A 26,542-nucleotide genomic window follows, 5' to 3' on the forward strand; every position below is an offset into this window, starting at 1 on the left:
CATGCATGTTTGACATCTAAACAATTATTTGACAAACATTTCCCACACATCTCTTCGACAGTGTCTTCCTATGGTAGGATGTGAGTATTTTTATATCTGATTGCACTCCTCATAAAGGCCACCCCCGCACTGACCACTCTGCGTCAGTCCCTTTAATATAAAGACAATCTGAAGATCTCCTAGTATGACCAACTCTCTAACATGTTACTGTCTTAATCGAAGGATTCCACACTAGCCTACGCGATAAGTGCGGTTTAAATGACCGTCAGAGAATAAGGTATTTACAGCCTTGGTAGGGTTTAGACATTTTCAGCAGTGACTTGGCAATGAAGGATATGGAGGCTTTGGGCTGAAGGTTCACTTTCAGACCAGATCAATATTGAGTAAAAGTCATTACCATGTTCTGAATGTTCAGAGGCCCCTGTGAAATGAGTTCCGGTAGGCTTAAGCCTCTTCCTATTGGACAGATGTCACCCTAAGAAAAGCCCCAGCCCTGATGACCCTTACAGCCACTTTTGTTGCTTCACAGTCCAAGGATTTGAATGGGATTGTGTATGACCTATCACCTAACCCCGAGAGGGTGGTCCCTACAGGGCAGGGCTGAGGCACATTTGGTGGGGGAGGATTGCATGCTCTACCTCCTGTGTGGATTTGGGGTTTTCAACACCCTTACATTATGACGTATTTAAATACAACACTGTTTAAATATATGTTGTTTTAAATGTTCCTCTGAGAAACACAGTCTATGGAAATAATAGCATGTTTTTCTTTTATTCCAATCTAAATTCAGTAGTTCAAATGGAAAATAATGGCAATTATATCTGATTATATATATATATATATATATATATATATATATATATATATATATATATATATATATATATATATATATAATGTTTAAAATTAAAAAGCAATTTATAAACACAACACAAACACAAGCACGTGCGTGAAGCAGCTACAGCCTATTCATTAAGACGGAGAATTATCACCACGGGCTCGTTTTATTTAGGTCGAGGCTGTTTTAAGATGTTTGGTTTTGGTGTAAAACTGGGTTGTAAAAAGGTTCATTTTGGGGCGTGAATGCATTTACGAACCTCCTACTGTTTGACACTGAAAAGAAAGTACATCAAATAGATGCAAGCATGAACCGAGTTATGTCCAATCCAATTTAATGGAAATGAAAATGTCAGTGAAGGATGAATATTTTAATATATTATATCCTGTCCCTTAAGCGCCACCTTAACCGTAGGAAAATGATTGCGTGCAAACAGTGTCACTACACTCGCACGTGACTCACCGTGTTTTTTTAGTAAAATGATCCTTTCTATGCCAATACGGACGCGTAGGAAAATCACATATCTCTCTATAAAGTGATGCAATTCGCGTTGCCCTCGATTATTAAAATGTGTATGTAGCGTTAATGGAGTGGTCTTTGTTTCTAGGATACATGTGGCCTCTTTACCATTAGATCGCTTGACCATTATTAAGACAGGAATAGTCCTACTTTACCCTTGGGTAATAGCGGTTGAAGTAATTTTGAGCGGTTGTGGGTTCTGGTATCGATATGACTACATGGAGAAGCAGTAGGGGGAAGGGTCGAAATGACACTTAACTATGCTGACGCTGAGTATCAATTATTAAAAGTTAAAACAGTTCTCTTCTTTTTCTTAAGGTAACAATAGAAGCTACAAATAGTTCTATAGAAGGTTTCCAATATGTTCCATGTTTATGCACATTCCCTGGAAGTATTGCAATTTCTTTATCTGGTGCAAAACTGTGAGTAGGATCATTTCATGAAAGCGCTAATTAGGAAGGTGATAAACAGAACTGTCTGGCAGTTGAATTCAATAGAGAAAGGACATTTACTACATTTATTGTAGCATCTATTTTTAATTACTAAAACAATAGAAAGACACCATCATTTCACATTCTTCATGTAAATGTCAAGAAAATTCTGCCACCTTGTGTTACTGAGTAGTATTGAAAAATGTTGAAATAATTAATTCCAAGGGTTCACCTGCGAAAAAAGCAGCCATTGGACCACTCCGTGGTATAACTACTAAACCTAACAAACATATTCAGCATTAAATAAATACAATAAATAAATAAATAAATACAATTTTTTTAAAACATTATTCTACCACAGATATATACAAATTATGTCTAAATATGAGTACCATTTTTTGGATGAAACTACATGATTATGAGTAAACTATCTTTAAAAAAGAATGCTCCAGTAGTTAATCAAGACTAGTATTTCACAATACAATACATATCACATGGCGCAAAAATGCTTTTCTTCCCATAGAACATCCTTTTTCATAGCTGTACAGCAGAACCACTACCCTCTAGTGGCTGATCCTGGCCACTGCCACTTCATAAAAATTCAGTGATTGTACTTACTGTTAGTGATGTATACAGAAGGTCCTAATCTAAGACATGGGAAGGAATTAATCACTTGGAAACGACTGGAGAAGCAATTTATGGCCACACAGCTGCAAAACATAACACATGTGGAGGGTATGCTTATGAAGTATTATTATTATTATTATTTATTTCTTAGCAGAAGCCCTTATCCAGGGCGACTTACAATCGTAAGCAAATACATTTCAAGTGTTACAATACAAGTAATACAATAAGAGCAAGAAATACAATAACTTTTGTTCAAGTACAAGTGTGACAAACCACAATTCAATAATACAGCAGATAATAGTGATAGTGACATCAGGATATGATTAAATAGTGATAGTTACATCAGGATATGATTAAATACAAAGTACTACAGGTTAAACACTTGGCAGATTACAGTATTCTGAAGTACAGGATTAAATGCAGTAAAATAGGGAGCAGATAAGAGCAAAATAAAGCACATTTACATGAAGGGTGATAGTGTCCCAGGATACAAACAGAGGAGTTCTACAGGTGCTGTTTGAAGAGGTGAGTCTTAAGGAGGCGCCGGAATGTGGTCAGGGACTGGGCAGTCCTGACATCTGTAGGAAGGTCATTCCACCACTGCGGAGCAAGGGTGGAGAAGGAGTAGTTTTGCATGTTTGATTTTGAGTTTTTAATCAAATGTGGCACAAAGATTAGTTTGGGATATTTTTCTACAGTAGAATTTCAAAAGTATTCTATACATATATAGAATATGTTCTGTTGTAATGTGAGTTTCTTTCTATGTGGTGCGATGTTGTGTAATATCTTCTATACAAACACACAGAGACTCAATTAGAATTCATCTTTATTTTGTCAGTCAGTGTTTCCACGAATCACTTCAAAATATGCCACAATTTACTTTGGCATGCAGTTATGTAACGTTACATTTATACAAGGTAATGGAATAGATCATTCCAGGTTTTTACAAAAAAAATATTTAGTATTAGTCAGAATATCACTTTATATACTGTAATAAACACTTCTGTGATATTTACACTTTTTTTTTTTTTAATCTCACAGGACAGTTATAAGACCCCTTGATAACCAAAGCAGTAATTGAGATATATCTATTTACAGTTACAAATATTAAAGGCATTGCAATGTAACAGTCTATGTTTTGTAAAATTATGCTTGGAGAAAAAAATAAAAGTTATTTGATGTGCTTATATTAAAGAATGTTTCAATGTAAATCTAATCCTCTCTTACATACAGTCTCTACTCAGAAGGATGTTACTTTGTTAGTCCTAAATAATACTTTACAAAACGAAATATTCTGGTAGGAGTAATGATATGCCAAAACGAATAATTAAACATACGCAATATATACATTAAGACAACAAATAATTTACAGACCAATGTAAGAAAATGTAAAAGTGCTCATAAATCTTCAAGACTTGAATTACAATGGAACCAAACAGTGTGTGATTTTACTCATTCAAGATAATAATAATAATAATAATAATAATAATAATAATAATAATAAAAGTAATTAAAAAACACAAGTAAGAGCGCTTATAGTTTTTGGGAGAGTTGCTTGTAAACATACTAGACACTGTAAACCTATTTGCATTGCGAATCATTCAAAAACGATTTCAGAATGATAAAAACACAACGACAACACATTTGGGCATACTCCATTTTTAAAACAAAAATGAAACACAAGTGTACGTTTTGTGTGGTGTAATTGAGAAGGGAAAATGAAAGCTGTCTGCTCCTGTGTTGAAGAACAAGAGCAGTTATTCCAGATAGAGGCATACAAAATGAACTGGTTTAACTTTAGAATAAAATAAGCCATTCACTATGTATAAATTATTTACAATCTGTATATTTAAACTTTAAGGTCTCTTCAAAGAATTACATTTAAGAGAATGTATGACACATATCTTGTTGCAAGCACAAAGGCTAGGGTTGAATTACTTATTACTAAGGGAAAAGAAATACAACTAGTAACCCACCCTCAAAGCCACTAACTGCACCCTTTGGATGCCTGTAAACGTTGCAGCTACAACAATGAAAATGCATGCTCTTAAAGTAACCTAGTAATGTAATTTACCCCCCAAAAAGATCGTTCAGTTGGAATATTCTGAGGTGCCATCCCTGACAAACACCCATTAACCAGGAGCAGCATTGCATACAGTGACAGCATGTTTATTTCTTTCTCTGTATCACTGTCTCAAACACAAGTAAATGTGCCAGTAGAATAAAATGTATGTTTCAGGTACGGAATATAATATGCATATGTATGAAGCCTATACTGAACCCTGAATTCCATGCATGAAAACATGTTTAAAAGCAAAGCAGTGAATATGTAACAGTATGGCTTACATATGGCACAGACTATGTCAGCAAAAAATATATATATATTAACATTCCCAACAGTTACTTGAAAAACACATTGAAGGACGTACAATAATGATTACCTTGCTCCTACCAGACCTGTGTATTTTACAAACAGTAAAGCTTGTAAACTTCATACAGATTCTTCATGGAAATCTAAATAAAATGTTAATTATTTCCACTCTGAATAAAATAATAATAAAAAATAGGACAATTTCCAGAAAATCATAGAAACACAAATAAGTTGAAAAGTTGCTTTAAAACTCTTGGTGCCTTTATTTTCTGGAATTTGAAAAATCAAGTCCCTAATAACTGTTCTCTGTCCTGAGTACCAGTACACTGCTGAAGTGTCTCTTGCAGGAATCATCTTTTATAGAGGGTTTCGTTAGGTATTTCAATGACGATTAGGCCGATATATATCTGCAGCACGGGCCACCTTGACTGCTCCTAATCCACTCCATCAAATCCCTGTGCATTTTCTATTGCCATGTGAAGTTTCTCTCGCAAATCCTCAAATGATTCATATGGAGGCAAATCCAAACGGTTGAAGCTGAAAAAAATAAATAAAATAATAATCAAATATTATATATATATATATATATATATATATACACACAGTAATGTATTAAGTTATACAGCGGTAATGAGAAAGTAAAAGATCGAATTGTTTCTACTAGTGTTTAACTTACCAAGTGTGAGCTCTAGGTAGTTTGTCAGGTGTTCCCCACTGTTCAATGGTAAACAGCTGTGGTCCATTAGATCCTAAATCATAAAAAAACAGTTAGCTATTGTATATCTTGGTAGAGGAACAAGGAGAAAAAGTACCCACTGTTGTGCTAATATTTTTTCTTTCTTATATGCAGTCTACATAAAGTACTTGCATAATGCAGGACCAAAAACGAAAGCCAATCATACTGGTCATTTCCAATATAATGTACAGTGCTATTCACTGTATAGGAATGTTTAAGTTGCACTATTGAAGCAAAGAGGTAGATTATGTACTGTTCTAAATATACTTTACAGTTGTTCAAACATTGGGTCTGTGATAAATTACCTTTGAACTACTAGTTTCAGAAAGCAAGCACATTTTACTTGGTAATTTTCCAGGAGGAGAGGTAATTCAGCTTACCATACAACTCTGCAAAGCCATTCATGGGCACTCGAGACGTGCCAGTGACAAACTGCAGCAGTCGGATGCGTTTCTCTGCATCCATTAGTAGCACCGTCTAGAACATGAAAGGGACAAACATTTAGTTTAAACATGTATTTGTATAGTTCATACTTAACAATGTTTCACCAAATGATACTCTGCCGTGGCTAGTTCCCATGAGACATACGATGGTGTGTCATACGAAGATTAAACACTTAGCTTGTTTTAACTCATGTGCCCCACTTCTAATAAATAGACATCAAAGTTTTAAGAAAAAGAAAAAAAAAAAAAACGTCAAGGGTTACCTTCCAGAACCACTGTATGACAGGCTGTGTTGCACAGTAGCCATTCTTGTATTTTGTGTTTTCCCTCCAGTCATTCACATCAACATCTCCAAGTCCACACATTAACAGCTTCACAGAATACAAATAACAAAATGAGTGACACTAGAATGCCAAGCAACAACATCATACGCAATACATTCTTAAAACACAACAGGTTACCTCTAATTCATTTTCATCAAATATTTTGATGAGATCCAGAGGTACCAATTCATAAAATCCCTGAAATAAAACAAAAGGTAAAATTAGGACATATGGATTTGCATGGGTTAATACAATAGATCATACAGAAGCGGAACAATAAGACATGCAGTTAGAATGTCCAGCACTCCATGTTGAACTAGGATACATTCTTATAAGCTAGGGTTATTGTACATTGAAGCAAGTTTATTAATGTTAGTTATGGCCGCTACATACACCTCCCTTCATGTATCATGAAAAATAACATCCCCGTGACCTACATCTAACATGTAAAAAAGTGACAAACATGGATGGACAGACAGGACAAGGTTCCTCAATATATCACAACATTCTTATATTCCAAATTATTATACAGAATGTCCGTACCAAGTTTTAGCTCAATTACATAAGCAGTTCTAGATGCACATACAAATATAACCGTGACATACTCATGAACAGACTGGCAGGTATCACTGTATATCTTCAGAATACTATATATGCATCCCCAAATAGGGGATAAACCAACAAGAAGTTGCCATCTAGTGGTGAAAAATGGAACAGTATATATTTATCTGGGTTTTTTTTTTAGAACATTTCTATAGCCAACCTCATATAGAACATTTTAAATGTAGGTTTTTAATAAATCCTGTGAAAAGTGAATATGACTCGGACTATAATGAGAGCCTTCTGCAGTGTAAAGATATTACTGTATTGCATAGTTTTATTACTCACCTCCTTGAAGGCAGACATCTGCTGCTGCACTCTGTTCACAAATCTCCATTGGATAACCAAGCTATCAAAGATAATGTCAGTTATTAAAAAGTTCAGGTTCTATTGCAGGCTAAATCAGGTTTGTTGATCCGATTGCAAGGCATTTTCAATCTAAAGCAGGGTTAACATTTCCACAAGGATACTTTCTTTCCATATTCCCCCCCCCCCCCGAGACAAAATGTGCATTTTAAAATACAGCTGAACATGTATTGTTCTGATCAATGGTAAACTATTGAATGGTACTTACTGGATATACTCTTTCTTGTTCTTATTTGTCACCACAATGTCTGATCCACCCATTTTGAGCTCATGCTGATGAGTCTGAAAGAGAACAAAGAAACTTGTGTTCATCTGGAGGCCTCTCTGTTACTGCTGTCTACAGTTGGGGGTTGTATTGTAAAAGTAGATAAAACTATGATCATTTAAAAAGTACATCAAACTTAAAAAGCTCACATGTAAGTGCATTAGCATGTAGTGCAGCTATAAAACTGTTGAATGTGGTCAACACACCTGCCCAAAGAGCTCCTCATCAACTGTAAATCTGAGGTCCAACTCAGTGGGATCGTTTTCCAGAATCCACTTCAGTGAATTGAAGTATTCATTGTCCTGCACAAAAATGAAAACATGCATCCAAGTTATTTTTCTAAGCGATACTTGAATGAATGCACGGAACAGCCAGAGTTAATGAAACTTACCACCGATTCCATATCTTGCAGCGTTATTGGCTTCTGCAGCATCATCTTATAGAAAGGCCGAATGAAGAACGCTGTTGAAAACAAATGGATGCATAAACCACCTCTTTCTCTCCCTCCCCACCCCCCATGATTTTTAAAGTCATCTACAAATTACAGATTGCCTACCATCCAGGAGCTTCCCATGGTAAACGGCCATTCCAGCAACACGTCCGATAAACTTGAAATAAGACAAGTGATCTTCGTTGCACAAACCAGAATTGGGGTTAATCTGTAGGGTGTAGTTATCACTGTGAAAAAAATTCCACTGTTTAACCTCAATATATATTAGAAGCAATTAGAACCATCAGTCACAAACATGATAAACCCAGACCTGCATCCATAAATGGTACATGTTAAAATTAGACATATTTGTACATTCAGACGCCTAAACTGAAAAAGAGGCTCTCTAGATATATGCATGTGGGATATGAATATGCATATTTTCTGTCTACCAAGAATATTTACTTATCAGTAGGGCGTTTGATTTTCGGTTGAATTTTTTTTTCCAAATTCGGGTGAATGCTTTTTTAAAAATCAAGTAGAATTATTTAATGAAAGAAATCAGGTGAAAATCGGGTGGATTTTTTTATATATAAATCAAGAAAGAATAAATATTCAGGTAGAAATCTGGTTTTATTTAGAAAGAAATAAACAAATCCTTGAGCATAAAGTGTTGACAACAAAGTTGGGGTATGCAAACTTTTGACAACATCTATCTCTCTCCCCTCTTTCTCTCTCTCTCTCACACACACATACTTATATGGAGTGATTTCTCCATTCCAATCAAGTTTTATTTTGTAGTGGAGGTGCAAGTATAATTGCACACAGAAAGTACGGGAAAACTAAACAACTTTACTCCATGCTGTTTTACAAAGAGAAACGATTGACTGTTACATCTAAATGCTCTTGGCTTAAACACGCACTCATAAAACAAATAACTGGGAAGAAATGTGCAAAAAAAGCAAAAACCTTAAAGCTATATTGCTGTAATTTTGAAAGATCTAAAAAAAAAAAAAAAAAGATAAATATTACACTAAGAAGCCACATTTTTCTAATAGGTAAATCAGCTAACCGTCAATGGTGCCAGTTCTGCTCTGTTGCATTTGAATTGCATGCATTTATTCATATACAGTATGTGTCTATTCAGGGAGTTTTCAGGTTTAACCTGAATGCAGAAAAAAGCATTCGGGGAGGATAAATCGGGTTAAAATCGGGTAAAACCCAAAAATCAGACACCCTGCTTATCAGGCCAACAAACTGAACTGTCATTCCTTTTAAAGTGCTACTGTAACTTTCTCGGTTGAAAATGTACCTTTTGTCCGTGTTAAATAAAAATAAAAAAAATTAACAAATTTAACAGTAATGAAAAGGACTTTAACAACTGCGATGAAACATGAATTCCTCTACTTACGTAGCCGAATATTCAAACAGTCCATAATAGGGATTGAACATTTCTTTGGAAATAAGGAAGAACCATTCCCTGGCAACACCGCCATAATCCAGGCCTTTTTCATTCTCAAATTCAATCCACAGCCGTGCTTTGAGGAAGTCTGCCCTCTTGACGGGCAGCAGTCTCCTGTAGGAGTCTTCCAGGATAGCATTTCGCCGCAGCTTCATTTCAAAACGGTTAGGAATATCAGCCTGAAAAATACATCCAATATTAGAGAGCTGAGGAACTAAAAAAAAAAAAAAACACCTTTATTAAGACCATCACAAAGAACAGCATTCACTTAACATGGCAAATACTGCCTTCTTAGAATGATAACTGCCACAATCACATCTAAGTCAACACATCATTTAAACAGAAGAAAATTGAAGAAGTTGCAGAGTTTCATAATCTTAAATAGATTATGGAAACTGCTTGTAAATCAAAGACCTGAAAGAGGCCTGTTGTGAGCTGTTAAAACAGCATCTGAAGTATCTAAACGTCAGGCTTTACTAAATTAGAGCAAAGTGTAATTTTGTTTTGTATTATAATTAGAGCTTACTGGTTTCTTCATCTTTTTTCTGAAGTACTCGTACTTCTGTTTATAATCCCTGGAATAAGGCACAGCCTATGGAAAGAAAGTACACTGTATAAACGTGCTGTAAAAATGAGCTGATAAAGTATGTTTTTATTCTGTAAAATATATATATATATATATATATATATATATCACAACTAGAGAACATGGCTGAACACCAATTTTGTGATTTAACAGAAAAGGAATTACAAAACATAATACAAAAGAAAGATATATATATCCTAAACTAAAAGGAAACAAGGAAGTAATTAATTCCAATCATGGCTGTCCGTGATCCAGCATGTTGGCAGATGGAGATATACAAGTTGCCAATTTAACCGAACAATAAAAAGAAACATAATAAAATATTATGTCATATTAAACCAATTAGGGTAATTCATTTTCTTAAATATGGTACACTAAGAAAAGCAGTTGAGAAAAGTCACTATAACTATAAATCAGCATTGTTTGACACTGTGAATGTACAGTAAACATAATTACACTTACAGGTCCGGTTATTGCTGCATTCTGTAGACGTGGATCTTCCCACTGTGTAGCTTTGGTGTCTATAAATTATTAAAACAACATTAGATGATAACCTACTGAGAGGCTGATAAAGTATTGTCTTTTTTTACAACATAATATACATACTATGATCAATGTAGAATATTCTGCCATCCGTATGAACTCTCTCTTCCCATCCGGGCTACAAAAGAAAAGCCAAGGTAAAACAAGCTTTCTTTTAAACCAGGACTCTAATGTAACTCTTACAAATACGTACTTGAATTCTGTATTTAAATGTAGGTCCCATTCAAAGCACCAATAAAAAAGGCAGAGTTACCCAAGTATAGTAAATCATCATGAAGTAACAGTCCAGAACACACACACACACACACACACATATATTGTTATTGTAAAATGCAAGGCTTACTGGAAGCGGCCCAAGGTCTGTAGGATCCAAGGAGGGTCGCCTTCTCATTTGAACTGGAATTTTTAATCTTGGATCCTCCTATTGGGGTGCAAACAACAAGGAATGGATTGGGAAATGGAATGTAATTTTTTTGTTAACAGTATGGAAGAATATTTGACAGAGACATTGTTGGAGGCTCTTCTGTGAGTACAGCAGTTCTGTTCCTGAAGGTCACCTACCCATGTGGTGGTTTTTGTATTGTGATCAATAAAGAAGGGTCTGCCATTGGGCGCACTACGCAGTTCCCAGCCAGCAGGGAGGAATCCACTTTCATATTTCGATTTTGGAGCCACAGAATGCTGAGGTGAAGTTTCTGGAGAAAGCCGAGGAGGGTGGTACATGGTGGGACTCTGGCATGACATGGCCTGCACTGCTTCTATTGTAGTCTATCAGAAATACACAACAGACAGCGAATGCACATTATTTTTTACCCAGCATCAAAAAACAACTTATTGTACACATTTTCAGAGGGCTACGTGAATTGTTCTTAGCATTATTCATAAATAAAAGGAGAAAATATAGAATAAAAAATACAGAAATCTGAGAAGGCCACTATACTGTAAACCCACTTTTATTCACGTGCCATCAGTTTTAGCAAGTTTCACAATGTCAATTAAATCTCTAACTTGAATGACTAATAATTGCGCAATGTACTGCATGTTATGCGATACAACCGTTTTACTGTTTGCCCTTTCAATTTCTTGGGAGAAACAAAAAAATATATATTAAAAAAACAAGGCAGCAGACAGGGTTTACAATGTGTCAAACGGGTTTTTGACTGAGTATTGAACTCCTATTCTGATTTCAGTGATCTTCTTTCTTCCTTATAACAGATGCCAGTTTCACTGCAAGGCACAATATATACTGAACCATCTAGTGTCCGTATCGATTCTTGCACTGGTATGTGCTTTAAAAATGTAAAATCAATTTGCACGATGCACAGTGCATACTACCTGAATGACCGGGCGCGTCCATGTAGTTGTTCTGCTGTTATGATTTACATAGTATATTCTTCCTTTACTATCTTGCTTTTCTTCCCAACCTGCTGGCAGCCCTGATGAAGTGGGCAATAACTAGCAAAGAGAAACATCCCAAATCATATAAAATTACTGAAATAAACATAAACACAAATTCACAGCAGCAGTAACACAAAACCAGTGCACCCCATTCATGCTGAAAAGAAAAGAAAAAAAAAACAGCTGTTTGGGATTTTCAGATTTTGTACATAAAAAAATAATATATAAATAAATAAATAAATAAATAAATAAATAAATAAAAATTAAAAAATTAAATGTGTAGAGATGCCATCTCAAGTTTTTAAAAAGTTTTATTTTTTGCACTTTAACCTGGTTTTCTTTCATGCAAGGTACAAGCAGAGATTAACTTTCAGTGCATCTAAAGCCCGTTTCAGACGGGAGTGAAACTCAGCACATGAAACAACCTACTCTGCGTCACAGACGACCCCCTTCTAAATGTATTCCAATGTAAAAAAAGACATGTAGGTTTCTCTTTGAGAAATGTTACACCACTGCCTCTACTTTTTAAAAACAGCACCAAAACCTGATAAATTACAAGTTGAGATGTCATGTGATTATTTAATCCAATCGGAATAGGGCATGTCAGTGTGAAAGAGGACTTCCAGCATCAGGCGCCATGAAATACAAATTAAATAAGCGAACACCTTGTGGCTTGAAGCTCTTTAGGGGAAGACATGCTGCCTAACTGTTCCGAACAAGCACAAGATTATGTGATGGCTCATAAACATCCCGGTTTTGAATAGCTCATGTAATTTCATATCCTGAATTCATATCCCAGTGGAAGAAAAGTCCACATGTGAGAGTTCACCGGATATTCTCAGCAGCACAGAGGTGGTCAGTGAATGTGGTGAGTTTTAGTCCCATCCGAATGGGGATTTATTTTTGACGACACCCAAGAAAAGAATGTAGACACTTTAAATAACCTGTCTGTCTTCGCTCAAGAACTGGTTGCACATTGTAAAGAAATTAAAAGTGTCACTCTTGTTTGTTATTTCCATCGAGTGGCGGCTAACTAGACAATGATTTGTTGGTAAGACTAGCATTATGATGACAAAGTCCAAAATATGATTGTTTACCTAGATGCCCTTGAAGTAAAGGCAGGAATTCCCATGTGTACATACCACAGGATGTGTAGGCTGCTCTTCAAGTGTAACTGTCTGTGCACTTCCCCTTCTGCTCGAATGGCTCTGAACCTGTTAAACAGAGAAACACGGATGACACAAAACAGAGGATCGAAGAAAAACAAACATACATATATAGAGTACATCTCTGCTCAAAATAGTGTTTAAATTCCAACTCCTGCCACCTCCAGTGCTTTCTTACTGCATTCCTGGGATGAATATAAGACCCCAGTTGCAGTTCGAGCCAGGACAGTGCTTTATCAAGCAACCCAAACTTTGGCCTAATTAAGCTACTAGTAAAACCTGCAATGGATGCAACGGGAGTCCTATTTCAATTCCATTTTATTTGCCAGATGAATTTATTTAAAGATATCTTACCGTGATGGAGCTGTGTCGGCTCAGTTCATCTGCAAGAGGAGTCTGAATATCACAAACACTGTGTTCAATGGGAGAGTGAGGTGGTGGAGGTGACTGCTGGCTGTGGTTATTATATAGTGTAGTCTCATCTTCGGTTATTATTTCCCAGCTCTACAAGAAAATAAAAATATATATTTTTTATTTTAAAAAGAACAACAACGTTGTTTTAATTAGAGTACACATTAAATCTTGTAACAAAAATCTTTGTCAACAGAACAGGTTGCAATGTTTAATGGAAAGGTACCTAAACAGACCTGTGGCACAACACAACCCTATCTATGTATCAATCCCACTTACATCAGGAGACTCTCTTCTCTCATGACTTGCTGCTTCAGATATCTGCCGGCGATTAGTAAAGGCATGATGTGCTTCATGGTTAATAGTTTGCCGTTGTTCTGCCTCTGCCTGACTGTCCCTAGAAACAGGCACAACAGAAAACTGAATATGAAAACAGTCCTATGAATACATAAACAGCCTCCTTCTTTCTAAATTGCTTTAATACATGGAAATAATTAAAATCTTTTTTTCAGATCTTACTCAGAAAAACAAACTCCTTCTCAGCTGTAAGGTAATTTTACAGTATGCAGTGAGCTGAACGTCTTCCAGATTTCTAAGAGAACAGAGATTAATATCTGTGCAGGAAGTACTGAGCAGCATTTTTTTTTCCACACATATATTCAAGTAGTTCGGTGCACACTGGCTGGCTGAAAAGCTTTAACATTAGTAGGGACCTACATTTTGTTTTCCAGACATGCAGGATGCATTTTTGCAAGCACTGTAAACAAACAATTGGATTTCACTTTTTTTTTTCTTCTTGTAACGGTATAGAAATGGAAAAGCTTTCAGAAAATAACATACTGAGCTGTGGGCCTGTGCCACTGTGTTGTTCTGGTTTCGTGGTTGACGTAGTAGGTCCTGCCCAGGTTATCCTGTCTTTCTTCCCAGCCTGGAGGAAGCACAGGAAGCTGGCGGCATGTCCCAGAGGTGTCCTGTTGGTCCAATATTTCCCAGCCAGGCTGTAAAAATCAATCAATCAATCAATGATCAATGAAAGAAAATGCCCCACAAGTGCAGAGCTAACCCAGATTTTACAGCTGAGCGGTTTCTGCAATGTTGACCTGTTCCTTTCTTAGAAATCCAGCACACAACACGGCTTACAATAAGGGTGCATTTACATTGTATGTGATAAATCACGTTGACATGCAGTAAAAGTAATACAACAAATAACATAAATTCTAGCATGTTGACAAATGTGCATGCCCTGTTACATAACTCTCTTTACTTTACAACGGATCTAGCAATATCTGGCCTTGACATTGTACCTTAACAATTCACTTGCCAAATATGAATCCATGAAGAAACATGTGTATCTACCAACGTCCCTTGGGACAGACTGTTATTCTTACAAACAGACAGCTTTTTAAAAATGATGTATATGGACTCAAAGACAGACAGGTGTGTACATACTATTATTTATAATAAGTCATATTGCACTTGCCTCTACATCTTCAGATTGTTCTCCATTGTCTTCTTCTGACCCATTGTTTTTAGGCAAGTATGTCATCTTTAGTCTAAGATGGCCTTTCACTCTGGATTTATGACTATGTGGGACAAAGCAAAAACAGTTGGCTTCTAATATCATTGTAATGGCACTGAGCACAGAGGCTTATAAGATCTAATCAGAATCCATTTTTTTTGGTCACAAAATCTGAGCAGAATTTTGTTTAGAAAGAAAAAAGTTAGCTTATAATATCTATCTATTGTAGTTTGTTGTCTACACCTTACAAATAAACATTAAGATGAAGCTAAAACAAATAACCATGTCTTATGGAATCGAACAACATAACATAATCCTGAGGTTTGCTACCATATGCAACTCTTTTAAATGTTAGACCAAACTGTGGTAAATTAGCAGCAAAAAAAAATGGGGCTTTGATAAACAAATGCAAAAAGCCAGCCTACATGTGGAAAGCGGAAAGAAAATTGATTGAAGTTTATGCATTGTAAGCTCTCATCAGTAAAAAAAACAAAACAAAACAAAAAAAACATGTGTTGTGAATAAAGAATAAGGAACTTTGGTAGGCTAAAATGTCTTTTTGGAGGTTTTCCTTAAGTATGAGTAACCAAATATGCACATTCTACCCAGCTAGATCTAGTAACTATTCTATTTTCTAATGTAAAACATTGACTTACATGTTTTGAACACAACATTCTGTATAAATGCAATCAGACTGAATTCTGTTTTTCTCATTTCGAATGCAAATGTCACTGCCCCAGCCCTTTCATTTTCACCAATCAATATAAATGCACACAACAACACACCACAGAGGGTAATGTAGTAATGTTTGACATGCATGTGAAGAATTAAAAACAACTGTATGAAATGTATAATACAGTTTGAAATCAAAGTCAGCAAAGGTCTAAACGATATCAATAATATGACGAATAGCCAACCTTCTTGGATGAAGAAGAAAATCCTTAAATGTGTATGGCCTTTCAATGTTAGGATTTTCTGTCTGAAATAAAATCAAAATTATTAAAAGCAACTTATAAAAAGTATGCATATTTGTTATGAAAAAATAACGCATGTTGACTACCTTAATATTTTCATTTCCTTTTTTTTATGTAGTCAGTATCAGTGTAGAAATTATTTCTTCTAATAAGGGTGTTATTACAACATTTTTCACATTTATCATAAGAATCTACAGAAGCAATGTAAACAGAACAACAAACAGAAAATGTGTTGGATTCTCTGAACAGCACATTATCGGTCAGCAATGAGATGGGATGTTAAGATAAACCATTTTATTAATAAAAAAAACACAACATTTCTAAAACAAAACCACCAATATCTTAATATTGTCTGGAGGACTCTATAAAGCTGCCCCATGCAATAGGTGCTGCAAACATTTGTAAAAAGACGTTTTTAGTTAAACTTACTGGTAACTGGTGAAGAGGAACATCAACTTGACCCAGAAAATCATCCCTGGTCTAAAAAAAACAAAAACACAAAAAAACACAAGAAGAAAATATTTCAGTACCTTCTTATACCGCCTTCTCATTGTTGCACATTAATTGCAGGCTTGAAGAACACAAACACCTCAGAAGTATTATGTTGATAGAACAGTATAATGTTCCAATAGGACAGACAGTGAGCTGTGTATAATTACTTGATCTCACAGTCTCTACAGAGACCATTAAACACACTGCAACTGTACACTTATCTTTGTGACAAAAAAAAAAGGAACAAACATTTCGTCATATTTTGTGTGTTACACATCAGTATTAAACTAGTGAATATTACTCATGACGGCAAAACAAACTACTTTGTGAAGAACTTGTACAAAAACATCACTGTACAGCTGATTTCTGAAAACAAATGTATAAGCTAAACTGTCTTTTTACTGCTTGTTAGAAAAAACACATCAACCACTATAGTGGGTTTATAGCAAGTGCATATACTGAATTAATGAACCCATTTCCAGGTGTTGAGCACAGCTGACATTCACCCTAAAATGTAAAAACTGTATCCGCCAATTTAAAACAGTCCATACAGCATTAAAAGACGATATAAAAATGTCCCTTTTTTTGCATGACGTCCAAAGTGAATTGTTTATTATTATTATTATTATTATTATTATTATTATTATTATTATTACTAATGTTCAGGAAACCTTCATTTAATACAGCAGTGTTGGGCAAAAGATAATTGCAACACTGACATTTTTTAGCAGCTTTTCCAGTCTAATCTCTTTTACTACCAACAAACTAAGAGGAACCCTCAGAAAGACTTGGTTTTTCATATGCAAGACAATGCTGAATGAGCTAAACTAATCCACAAATGATTTCCCCTGGGGTCTGTCCATTTCAGGGGCATGCCAAGAAGAAATAAAAAAAAAAAAAAAAAAAAAGTAGGCGCATATCATGTGGGCTTGATTAATTTTCTGCCAACTTTCTCTAGCTAAGTTTTTGCCGCTTACACTGTACTGCACAACCTCCACAATTTTCACACACAATCACAAAACTGCACATGGTTAATGCCCTAAGAAAAATAAATATGTTTGTACACTTTTAAATAGTAGCAGTACTTGAGTAATGAAAATATTTATTGAATGGAACTACTGTATACCTCCTCTTACTGAAACAGAGCTGGTGCCAAAGAAAGCATACTCCATCTGTGCCTAGCTAGAACCCTTAATGTATACAGACTCATTAAATCAAATAAGGCAGCAGAACTCAAGGAATCAGCGACTGTGTGTGTTATAACTGGTGGTGTGAAATGCATGTGCCTCTATTTACACAAAATGTCACAAAAAAGGAGGTGGTCTGTATTTTTTTGTAATAAATCTGTACGGTATACATTACAATGTTTTAAAGGATTAAGACAGTGGTCCTTACAGTATTTAACTAAGTTTTGCAGAAGATTACTATCTTGGCAAATTATTGAAATGCTCTCCAAAAGCCTTTTCACTTGGTAATCACTTAATGCTACCAATCAAACACACGAGAGTACATCAGAGTAAACTGACACTGCTTCTAAGCCTAATTCTATCTTATGGATATAGCAATAACATCCCCAAACTTTGATGCTTTATGTTAAATAAAGAAAATAGTCAGACATCTCTGCATTCATAAGCCGACCAAAACAAAATAGAGCTGAATTTATACCCAGGAATTGTGCTAGAATCTATCATTAAAAGAAAACCAGTCTAAACCCAAAACAGTTTTGAAATGATGTTCAGCATCAGTTACAGCACATATAAAAAAGGAGACCTAACCATTTAGCTTTATTAATGTTATTACTGTTCTACCTTTCATTGTGTTGAGAATTCTTAGGCAAATATTCCGTACAAACACTGCTGCATTCTGATTGTTTTTTTCATTTTTTTTTTTTTTAATCAAATGAGGACAGCTGGTAGTTTACAGTATGTGGGCCTCAACAGAGGGGTAATTTAACAGAACATCTGGGACTTCAGATGATGGTCTTAATATTGTATGATTTTTCACTGCAATCAATAGGAGCAAATAGGGACTGTAAAAAGATAAAAATAAAAAAAGGCTTTTTTACTAAGGCGGCCTTAAAAGCAAGGTTTTACTGAACTAGGGAACATGAATCTCTCCAGAGATCTTCGATAAGAAAATTGTTTGACGTCATTCCGTTTAAACCCTCTCGTGTTACAGACTGATCTATTTCTTTATTCTCATCAAAACAGTGCATAATCTTTATTGATGTGGGAGATATGAATCATTCAACTCTTAAATTAATAAATCTGAATCAATTTGCTTTCAGGTGATGTGCATTGTAAATAAATTTAAAAAAGAAGGCTCTTTATTTATCAAAATCTACCATGGTAACTGTACGATAAAAATCTATCCTATATTTAATCCAGTGATAGCACATTAGTACACATACAGTAGCCATCTGTTACCCATTTGCATTAGAGCATGATTACTGTTTACCAAGCACTGCTGGGAAACAATAAGTCAAATTCCAACTGTATGCCATTAGAGAAACAGAAAATACATTAATACACTGCTAACATTCTGGATGTCAGAATAACAATGCAATTTAAACTGACTTTTGTGAAGCAGGTCCAAAAAATGTGTACTCTACAATTCAAGCAGATATTTTAAAATTCAAATATTTAACCAACAAATTCAGATATGTGTCACCATTTAAAGAATAACTAGGGGCCCTTGTCTATGACCCTAATGTATTACTATGTTTCAGTTCTATGAGTTCACCTAGATGTCTCAAAAGCACACATTACCGCAGATAATGATCATATTCAAAACGCAACCAACTGAGCCAAACATGCATGCTTTAACTCTTGACCATATGGTAACAGATCATGTACTGCGGGGTGTTCAAGGATAAATATGGGTATTTAAGACACTCAAATGGAAGCAAAGCATTCAAGGCCAATTTATATATAAATTAATATTTCCTGGGATGTCTGTCCCAAAACAAATTCCCCAAATAACCATGTTCCCACAATAATGGGAAGTTGTACATATAATTGACCCATTTGGTGTTGGTAAAACAAGTTAGGAATCAAAGGAATTAGTGGATATTACTGAATTCCGCAGAGTCAACGGCCTATGGGGTGTAAAGTTGTCATTAAGCAAAAGTGTGTGGGGGACGTTGACTCAGACAGGGGCAAAATTACAGGCGTTATTGCAGAGGGAGTATTTTTAACATTGGGTAGATTACGTTTACAATTAGGCATGTTTAATTCAAAGGTAAAAGCACACAGTCACCATAAAGAATCAAGGTGCAGGTAACATATTTAATGACTGGTGAAATTCAACTGTTTTGTCATTTCAAATATTTTCACAAAACAAACATTAAACTTTAAAGCTGCAGTGTCCAGTGCAAAGCCACATCATGAAAAAATACATCTGTAGGTGAAAAACGCTGGAATAAAAGGTTGCTACATTTAAAAAAATATATAAAACACGTGAAATTTTCATTCCACTAAAATAAAGGGCTTTACATAATCTCTGCAAGTAAAAAATGTCAGTGTCCAGTGTGAAAACACAACACAAAACAATACATGAAAATCCAAAGTAGCACTATAGCATTACAATTTTCAATACAAAAAAATGGTGCCTCAGTTACAAGCTCTTGCAGTGTCTAAAAAAAAAAAAAAAAAAAATGGATTGTAATGTAACAGGAAAGCGTAATAAATCAGATGTGTCATCTGATCCGAAACCACCGAACTCCACGTCTTCGTTATCTGAACAGAAGATAACCCACACCCTGAATCATTCAATGCACAGAGCAACTTCTAGGCAGTCTTTTCTATTCACGTGAGCATAGTTATTAAAAAACGAAAATGAATGGTGAAAAAGTGTCTTTCAGCTAAAAGTGGGGCGATCGCTCAAACCGGTGCGTTGACTCGGGAGGATCCAGCAAAACAATTATTATTACCCAACAAGAACTATTTCACCAACAACATTTTTTTTTTTTTTTTAAAGAAGAAGGAATAAAGCCTAACAGTCTTCTTTAAAACTAACTGTCTGGAATTTCGATGTCTGGGAGCTGGCAACAGTGACCCTTTCATAAACACAATTAAACAAAACTAAAACACCTGCAGTTCAGTGACACACAAAACCTTACATTGTATAGTAGCAACCTGGACAAATATGTACTAATATCAACATTTACAAAGACAAGCCAAAAAAAAGAAATTCTTTTGAAATCAGCTTTACCTAAACTAAACAACAACTGTATAAAGATGGTCCTTTACACAAGTTATATTTACACTCTGTACACATGTATATTTAATCAGAAGAAGGTTCAGCTGGTCCTCAAACACAGGTCTACAGTTGCTACAAGAGACATGAAAGCATCTGATTTTTATTGGAGGTATTATAAACTAAATCAACTAAAACAGAAAAAAACAAACATTGATCCAGGCTATTACAGCTTACAAAAATAAAGGCTCAATGGATCCCTTTTAAAAACCAACATTCTTCCTTTTAAACATCCAGACATCATGTTCTTCAGACAGCTGACAGGCTGAATGTCTTCTCAGCAGCCACAGGAGAAGAGACCTAGGCCAGTTTCCATTTCAAACAACACATAACCCTTTGCATAGCTGATCTGTACTCCTCAAAGTGAATTTATACTATCCCATTTTTTTTGTCACAAAGGCGTTGTCGCATGATCCGTCAATTTTAATACTGAACTTATTCTGAAGGGATAATTTCACTGACAATATCTGCAACCAAAATAGTTTCTGATTTTAGATTTATTTGTAACAGCAGTTTTGCATAACCATGAGCCTTTAATTCTGTACTTCAAATACCATCACTAAAAGCTTCCAAAAGAATGTATTTATTGTTTTGGGCTACCAAATAACCAAAATGTACACATTGGTACGTGCACATGCACAATCATGAAAAAAATATGTTCTTTCCATAAAGCAGACCAGTGGCTTAAATGTTTATTAAAGCTCTCAATGCAACATATACTGTATGCAATGTTGGTAAAGTAGCAATATTTGATGCTGTAATTTTTTGCCTTAAACAAGTTACTGCATTTATAATTCAAGGTTACTTTGCAATTATTCCATCACATTTTTGAGCAGTTGGTTTTGCCAAGCTGTTGAAACATGGATAGCATGACACCCAATGCTTTATAAACAGAGCCTGGTTCAAGGCACATAAGAGAGCATACAGTGCAGCCCTTCCACTGCTGAAGCCTCGTCATTGATTTTATTTCATGACTAGTGTATACAGATGACTCAAATTACTAAACTCTACTCTGGTATCAAGTTGTTAAACTTGAATCCAGACCACTCGTATCAGTAAGCTGGGCCAGACTAACTGGAGTCAAGAGAAATATTTCTGAAGTTGTCTATTTTTAACTGGGCTCTCTTTGCAGCTATAATTAACCAGAATACAAATATAAATCATAACATGACAAGTGTAATCTCTCTGCCATTCGCTTTCAGGTGGATTCCAAATCCTGTTACTCTGCAATAACAAGACAAGGTACAGGCTGGATAAACAAATGAAGAGTCAAAAAGGTGCTCATTCACAGCAATGCGTAGCCTGTTGCAGTGCTATTACATCTTCATACAGAACTGCTCGATTTCTGCCACAGAATGGTTTATGGGGTAAAAAAAAATGCAAAAGAAATCCAAAAGTACATTTGTGGGTAAGCCTAGAACAGATTTACTAAAAGACTGATCCCTTCCTTGAATGCTGCATATTTCTACTCTTGAATCATTAATAAATGCTGGCAACAGGGGTACACAGCCCAATAAAGCACACAGATTGATGGCCACAACACATTAAGCAATCCTTGTTTGCTACTCTGAATTTGTTTGTGTCATACATCGTTTCAGGCAGCTTACCTGTCCACCTGTCAGTACAACTTCCTTTTAATGTTTCATATGAAACCTACAATCACCTTAAAACCCAACAACTTTGCGGTAACAAGCAATTGTGTATACTCTACAAAAGGTAGGCCTAATTAAATAATGAAAACACAAAGGCATAGGCCTACATAAAAAACAAAATACAGGATTCTTCTAGGGATTTCAACCTGAGTGTGTAGGCCAATTAACAGGTAACTACACAGACAACACAGAACTTAGGTCAAATGGAGTTCCCCACACCCTTGCTCAGAGTTATGTTTTCATAGAACAGGTCACATATAAGTAAATATATAGGCTTGTATTTATTGAGGGTATTATGAACAGTATATTAGGGGCGGGAAAACTGATACCGAATAACACTTTAGCAAAGCTGAACATGGTGTACAGATGTTAATAGCCAGCTATTCGTAGGGGTAGCTTGCGGTCTTTTCTCCAGTGATTAAACTAATTACACAACTAACAACAGCTGTAAGTGAATGAGCTACATTCAACATTGAATTATGGACTTACTGAGGCACTCTATGGAACACATGCTTTCTGTGTTAAAACTAACAATATTTTGAACAAAGATTGGTCATTTATACAACATACTGCCCATTTGCTACGATTTACTTTTTGACTCGGTTCATAACCAAAACCATGGGCATTAACAGGATTGCTTGCTTACAAATCAGGCACAATAGAAGGGTCTAGTAAAAGTCCCAGAAACAGCCATATTTCAATTAGTTTGCCATTTTACTCCTTTAAAAGAATTTTCCATTTTTTTCCTTCAATATTTCATTACTTGTTCCAGACTGGCTAGATCTTTTGTTTTTACAGTATCACTGGCATCAGGAGCAGCATTCTTTATGGGTAACTGGTATGCAGCCGACGATCACAGTAACCTTAACCCTTTACTATAAACCCTTGCAACAAAGAAGGACTCCATAAGAAAAAAAAATACACAGCCCTTTACAACTGCAAGATGCACTAAGAATTTCAGGGACCGTTATTTGGTTTTGCTACCGGTCTAAAAGAGTTAGAAACGGTAACACTAGTGATTACTATTCTCATTTCAATGTACCAGCTTTTGACTAAATTGTGGCATTACTTGCATGGTGATATTGACTATTTATTGACTATATATTAGTAATATTTGTTTTTATTATATTCAACAGCAAAAATGGTATTATATTCAACAGCAAAAAAACTATACGATAAAAAAATACTAGTAAGGCAAAATACTAGTAATAATAATAATAATAATAATAATAATAATAATAATAATAAATAAAAATAAATTCTGTAGGTTGACATTTTGCTGCAAAATAGTAAGCTCAGTAAAAATGCTTACCTTTGTGCTTCTTCCAGGGATGGCTTTATCATTTTCGCTTTTGCAGTTGCTATTTATTTCCATTAAGGAACCACATACCCTTCCTTTGGTGCCAGGTGATAAATGAATGTGCACATGAGGGGCCCCTGTCTTTGAATTGTGTTGCGTAGATGTAGATAAATGGTATGAAATCTGTTGGTATGGCACTTCAAATGAAAGGCTCCTCTGCAGTGCATTGTGCTGGCCATTATTTGCTTGGGTCCCATCTCTTTCAGTTTCTCTATGTGAATCTAGTTGAGAGTCTGAATGTTTCTGCAAGGGCAGACATGCAGACGTGCTCCGGATCAGTTTTATATGATGATACTGCGGACAAACATCGGGTTCTGATTCCTGAACCGGGTGCTCAGAACTGCTCTGGCCATTTGTGGTCGACTCACCAATTGCAACTGCTCTTTGCTGAGCAAAATGCAGCAAAACAGTTGAGTGTCTCTGTGATCGTTCCCGAGCAGCTGGCTGATCCTGGTCACTGTCAGTTTCCTGGGGTCTATCTGGTAGCGGCCCATTCAAGTGCAGTGGTCTTATGTCCCTAAGCTCAACGGTTGGACAGCTGTTTTTAGATAACCTTAAGCCATTGACCGCTGTTGCGATGGAACCCTTTGATGCAATTTGATCGTCTTCCTGCGTAGGCTCGACAGCAGAAAGCAAAAACTGGTGTGAGGTCTGGTAGGAACTGCGTGCTGGCAGAGGTCCTGGGCTAATAGGAGATGCTGGTGGTGTGTTACAGGGGCTCCGTGGAAATATAACTAAAGAAGAGCAGCGCCTCAGTGGCACCTTCGGCTTCCGTTTTACAGGTGTTCTTTCTATTCCCACTGTGCGCTCAAGGATTTCAGGTTCAAAATAAATACTGCTACTGCTACAATAACCTGCATCACTGGCGGTACTGCTGCTCGGGCTTGCACAGGACCCAAAATCCCTGGTTCTGATGTTACAAGGAGTACCCTGACAAGACCTGGTGCTGCAGGAGCTGCTGTCACTCACGGTACTGCTTACACATGACCCAAAACCATTTGCGCTGCTGCTGTTACAAGAAAAACCTTCAGCTGTAGGAATGCCGCAAGAATCGCCACCATTGGCTATTTCCTTGGTAAAAGAGCTAATTCCACTTTTAATGTCACTTGATCCACAACAATTGCTTTCCTCCTTTTTGGTTCTTCCATAACTACTACCAAGACCACCAACAACACTGCCACATGTTTCAAGATCTCCGTTTAATTTCCGAGACTGCAGGGAAATCTGCAAAGAAGTGCTCTTTTTGCTGCTGTTAAGCTGTGGTATAAATAGTGATGAACAGCGCTGTAAATGACCAATCTCTGGTGACAACGGAGGCAAAGCCAGCTGCCCTGGGGTTACCTTCCTTTGAATAACATGTTGTGCTGTATTTTCAGAAGTACTATGAGAGGACATACACAAGTTGTTTTCCATGCCATTGTCACAGGTCTCAGACAAAGGGTCGGTATTGCTTCTCCTTGATGCAAAATGCAAACGCAGCCGCCGTGCCATTAGTCCAACTTTCTAGTCTTGTAAGCAAGTGAAACGCATGGCAAAACTCACTTGAAAAGCAGCAAAGCAACTGCTCGGGATCCTGTTCTGTGATTACAATCATTAGTAGCTGTAGATAGCAGAAATAGCTGTAGTGACAACCTACATTCCACTCATGGTTGAAGTGAAGTTATTAGCCTGGGCGGTCAGACTAACTCTGAAGTGCATACACCACCAAACGAACAGCTCCTGAGACTGCACAATCCTAAAGATCTGTAGCCAAGGTGCATTCACTTAGAGAACCAATCTGCAGCAGAGCTCAGCTGCTGAACTGAAACCAAGCCAAACCTCGCTTCAATTATACCTTCTCAAATTTGCATGAATGAATCCAGCCCAAAAACAACAATCCTCTTACATTTCAGATTCAAGCACCACAGTACTTCTCTCTACGATGTTAGCCGAGCATTAAAAACAACTTTAAGCAGCAATGTGTCTAAAGTTTCTTCTGCACCGTACCACCACTAATATTTTTACCCTTTGGTATAGAATTACAGGAAATCGGGAGGAATGAGGTCCAACATAATTCAGTATCAAACTTTAGGATTGAATTTCCAAATACTATCCACACTTGGAAACCACTGGACTTGTGGAAATATGCAGGAAGCTACTGGTAGTTATTACAAACTGCGAGTTAACTGTGCTTGTAAAACCGAATGCAATTTCCTTTCAAACAGCTCTTTGATGCAGAGATAAAGCAATGGAAGTTAATTAGCTATTTACACTAACTAGCTAATGAGCTATGTTGCTGACATTTGTGGATTTCCGTTACTTTTCTTAAAGCACATATAAAAACATACAGGCAATTATTATTGCATGTGTGAAACACCACCTAGTATTTTGCCTGTATGAAGAGCTCAGCTGAGCAAAAATAAAAATCTTTATAGGGAGATATGCTACATCCACAGACATATGCCAAGCAGGCCAAATTCTTTTTTACTGCATCTTTTCTTATTAGCTGCTAAACTATTCCAATAATTACTGGATTACAGATATTAAACATTTTCCCCAAGATTATACACATTAACACAGCATTAATGTGATAATGGGTTATCATTTCACAGTTTCTCTCACATTGTAGTTACAAATCAACCCAAAATAAATACTATCTGCATCGGTTCGCAGCATTCATATGTTATTATGTTTGTTTCTAGGAAGTTTCTTGTGACTCATAACTTAAGAGCGACTTGCTAGATACTACACACCGGTAATAAAAAAAGAAACATTACAGAAACTGACCATTTCT

At 36.1% G+C, this 26,542-nt stretch overlaps 1 protein-coding gene across 2 annotated transcripts in view; it reads right to left on the reverse strand.

Annotated features, from left to right (window-relative positions):
* Nucleotides 1-3,228: 3,228 nt before the first annotated feature.
* Nucleotides 3,229-26,542, reverse strand: part of LOC117429609 (E3 ubiquitin-protein ligase NEDD4-like) — a 33,278-nt gene continuing 9,964 nt past the window's right edge. Inside the window, exons 1-25 of one of the 2 annotated variants that reach the window (XM_058998752.1) lie at nucleotides 23,722-25,680; nucleotides 16,438-16,488; nucleotides 15,952-16,013; nucleotides 14,996-15,098; nucleotides 14,356-14,513; nucleotides 13,795-13,912; nucleotides 13,459-13,608; nucleotides 13,081-13,152; nucleotides 11,876-11,995; nucleotides 11,102-11,308; nucleotides 10,884-10,961; nucleotides 10,604-10,658; nucleotides 10,460-10,518; nucleotides 9,938-10,003; nucleotides 9,361-9,590; nucleotides 8,076-8,197; nucleotides 7,911-7,981; nucleotides 7,726-7,821; nucleotides 7,463-7,536; nucleotides 7,177-7,237; nucleotides 6,427-6,486; nucleotides 6,229-6,336; nucleotides 5,903-5,999; nucleotides 5,463-5,535; nucleotides 3,229-5,323 (exon numbers count right to left, since the gene is read on the reverse strand). In XM_058998752.1, coding sequence (XP_058854735.1) covers nucleotides 5,221-5,323; nucleotides 5,463-5,535; nucleotides 5,903-5,999; nucleotides 6,229-6,336; nucleotides 6,427-6,486; nucleotides 7,177-7,237; nucleotides 7,463-7,536; nucleotides 7,726-7,821; nucleotides 7,911-7,981; nucleotides 8,076-8,197; nucleotides 9,361-9,590; nucleotides 9,938-10,003; nucleotides 10,460-10,518; nucleotides 10,604-10,658; nucleotides 10,884-10,961; nucleotides 11,102-11,308; nucleotides 11,876-11,995; nucleotides 13,081-13,152; nucleotides 13,459-13,608; nucleotides 13,795-13,912; nucleotides 14,356-14,513; nucleotides 14,996-15,098; nucleotides 15,952-16,013; nucleotides 16,438-16,488; nucleotides 23,722-25,260 — 3,933 coding nt within the window. In that variant the 5' untranslated portion in view covers nucleotides 25,261-25,680 and the 3' untranslated portion in view covers nucleotides 3,229-5,220. Of the gene's footprint in view, nucleotides 5,324-5,462; nucleotides 5,536-5,902; nucleotides 6,000-6,228; nucleotides 6,337-6,426; nucleotides 6,487-7,176; nucleotides 7,238-7,462; nucleotides 7,537-7,725; nucleotides 7,822-7,910; nucleotides 7,982-8,075; nucleotides 8,198-9,360; nucleotides 9,591-9,937; nucleotides 10,004-10,459; nucleotides 10,519-10,603; nucleotides 10,659-10,883; nucleotides 10,962-11,101; nucleotides 11,309-11,875; nucleotides 11,996-13,080; nucleotides 13,153-13,458; nucleotides 13,609-13,794; nucleotides 13,913-14,355; nucleotides 14,514-14,995; nucleotides 15,099-15,951; nucleotides 16,014-16,437; nucleotides 16,489-23,721; nucleotides 25,681-26,542 lie in introns of those variants that run through there. The other variant, XM_058998753.1, reaches the window with a different exon arrangement.

Source organism: Acipenser ruthenus, chromosome 24 (assembly GCF_902713425.1).
Source record: "Acipenser ruthenus chromosome 24, fAciRut3.2 maternal haplotype, whole genome shotgun sequence".
Taxonomy (NCBI): domain Eukaryota; kingdom Metazoa; phylum Chordata; class Actinopteri; order Acipenseriformes; family Acipenseridae; genus Acipenser; species Acipenser ruthenus.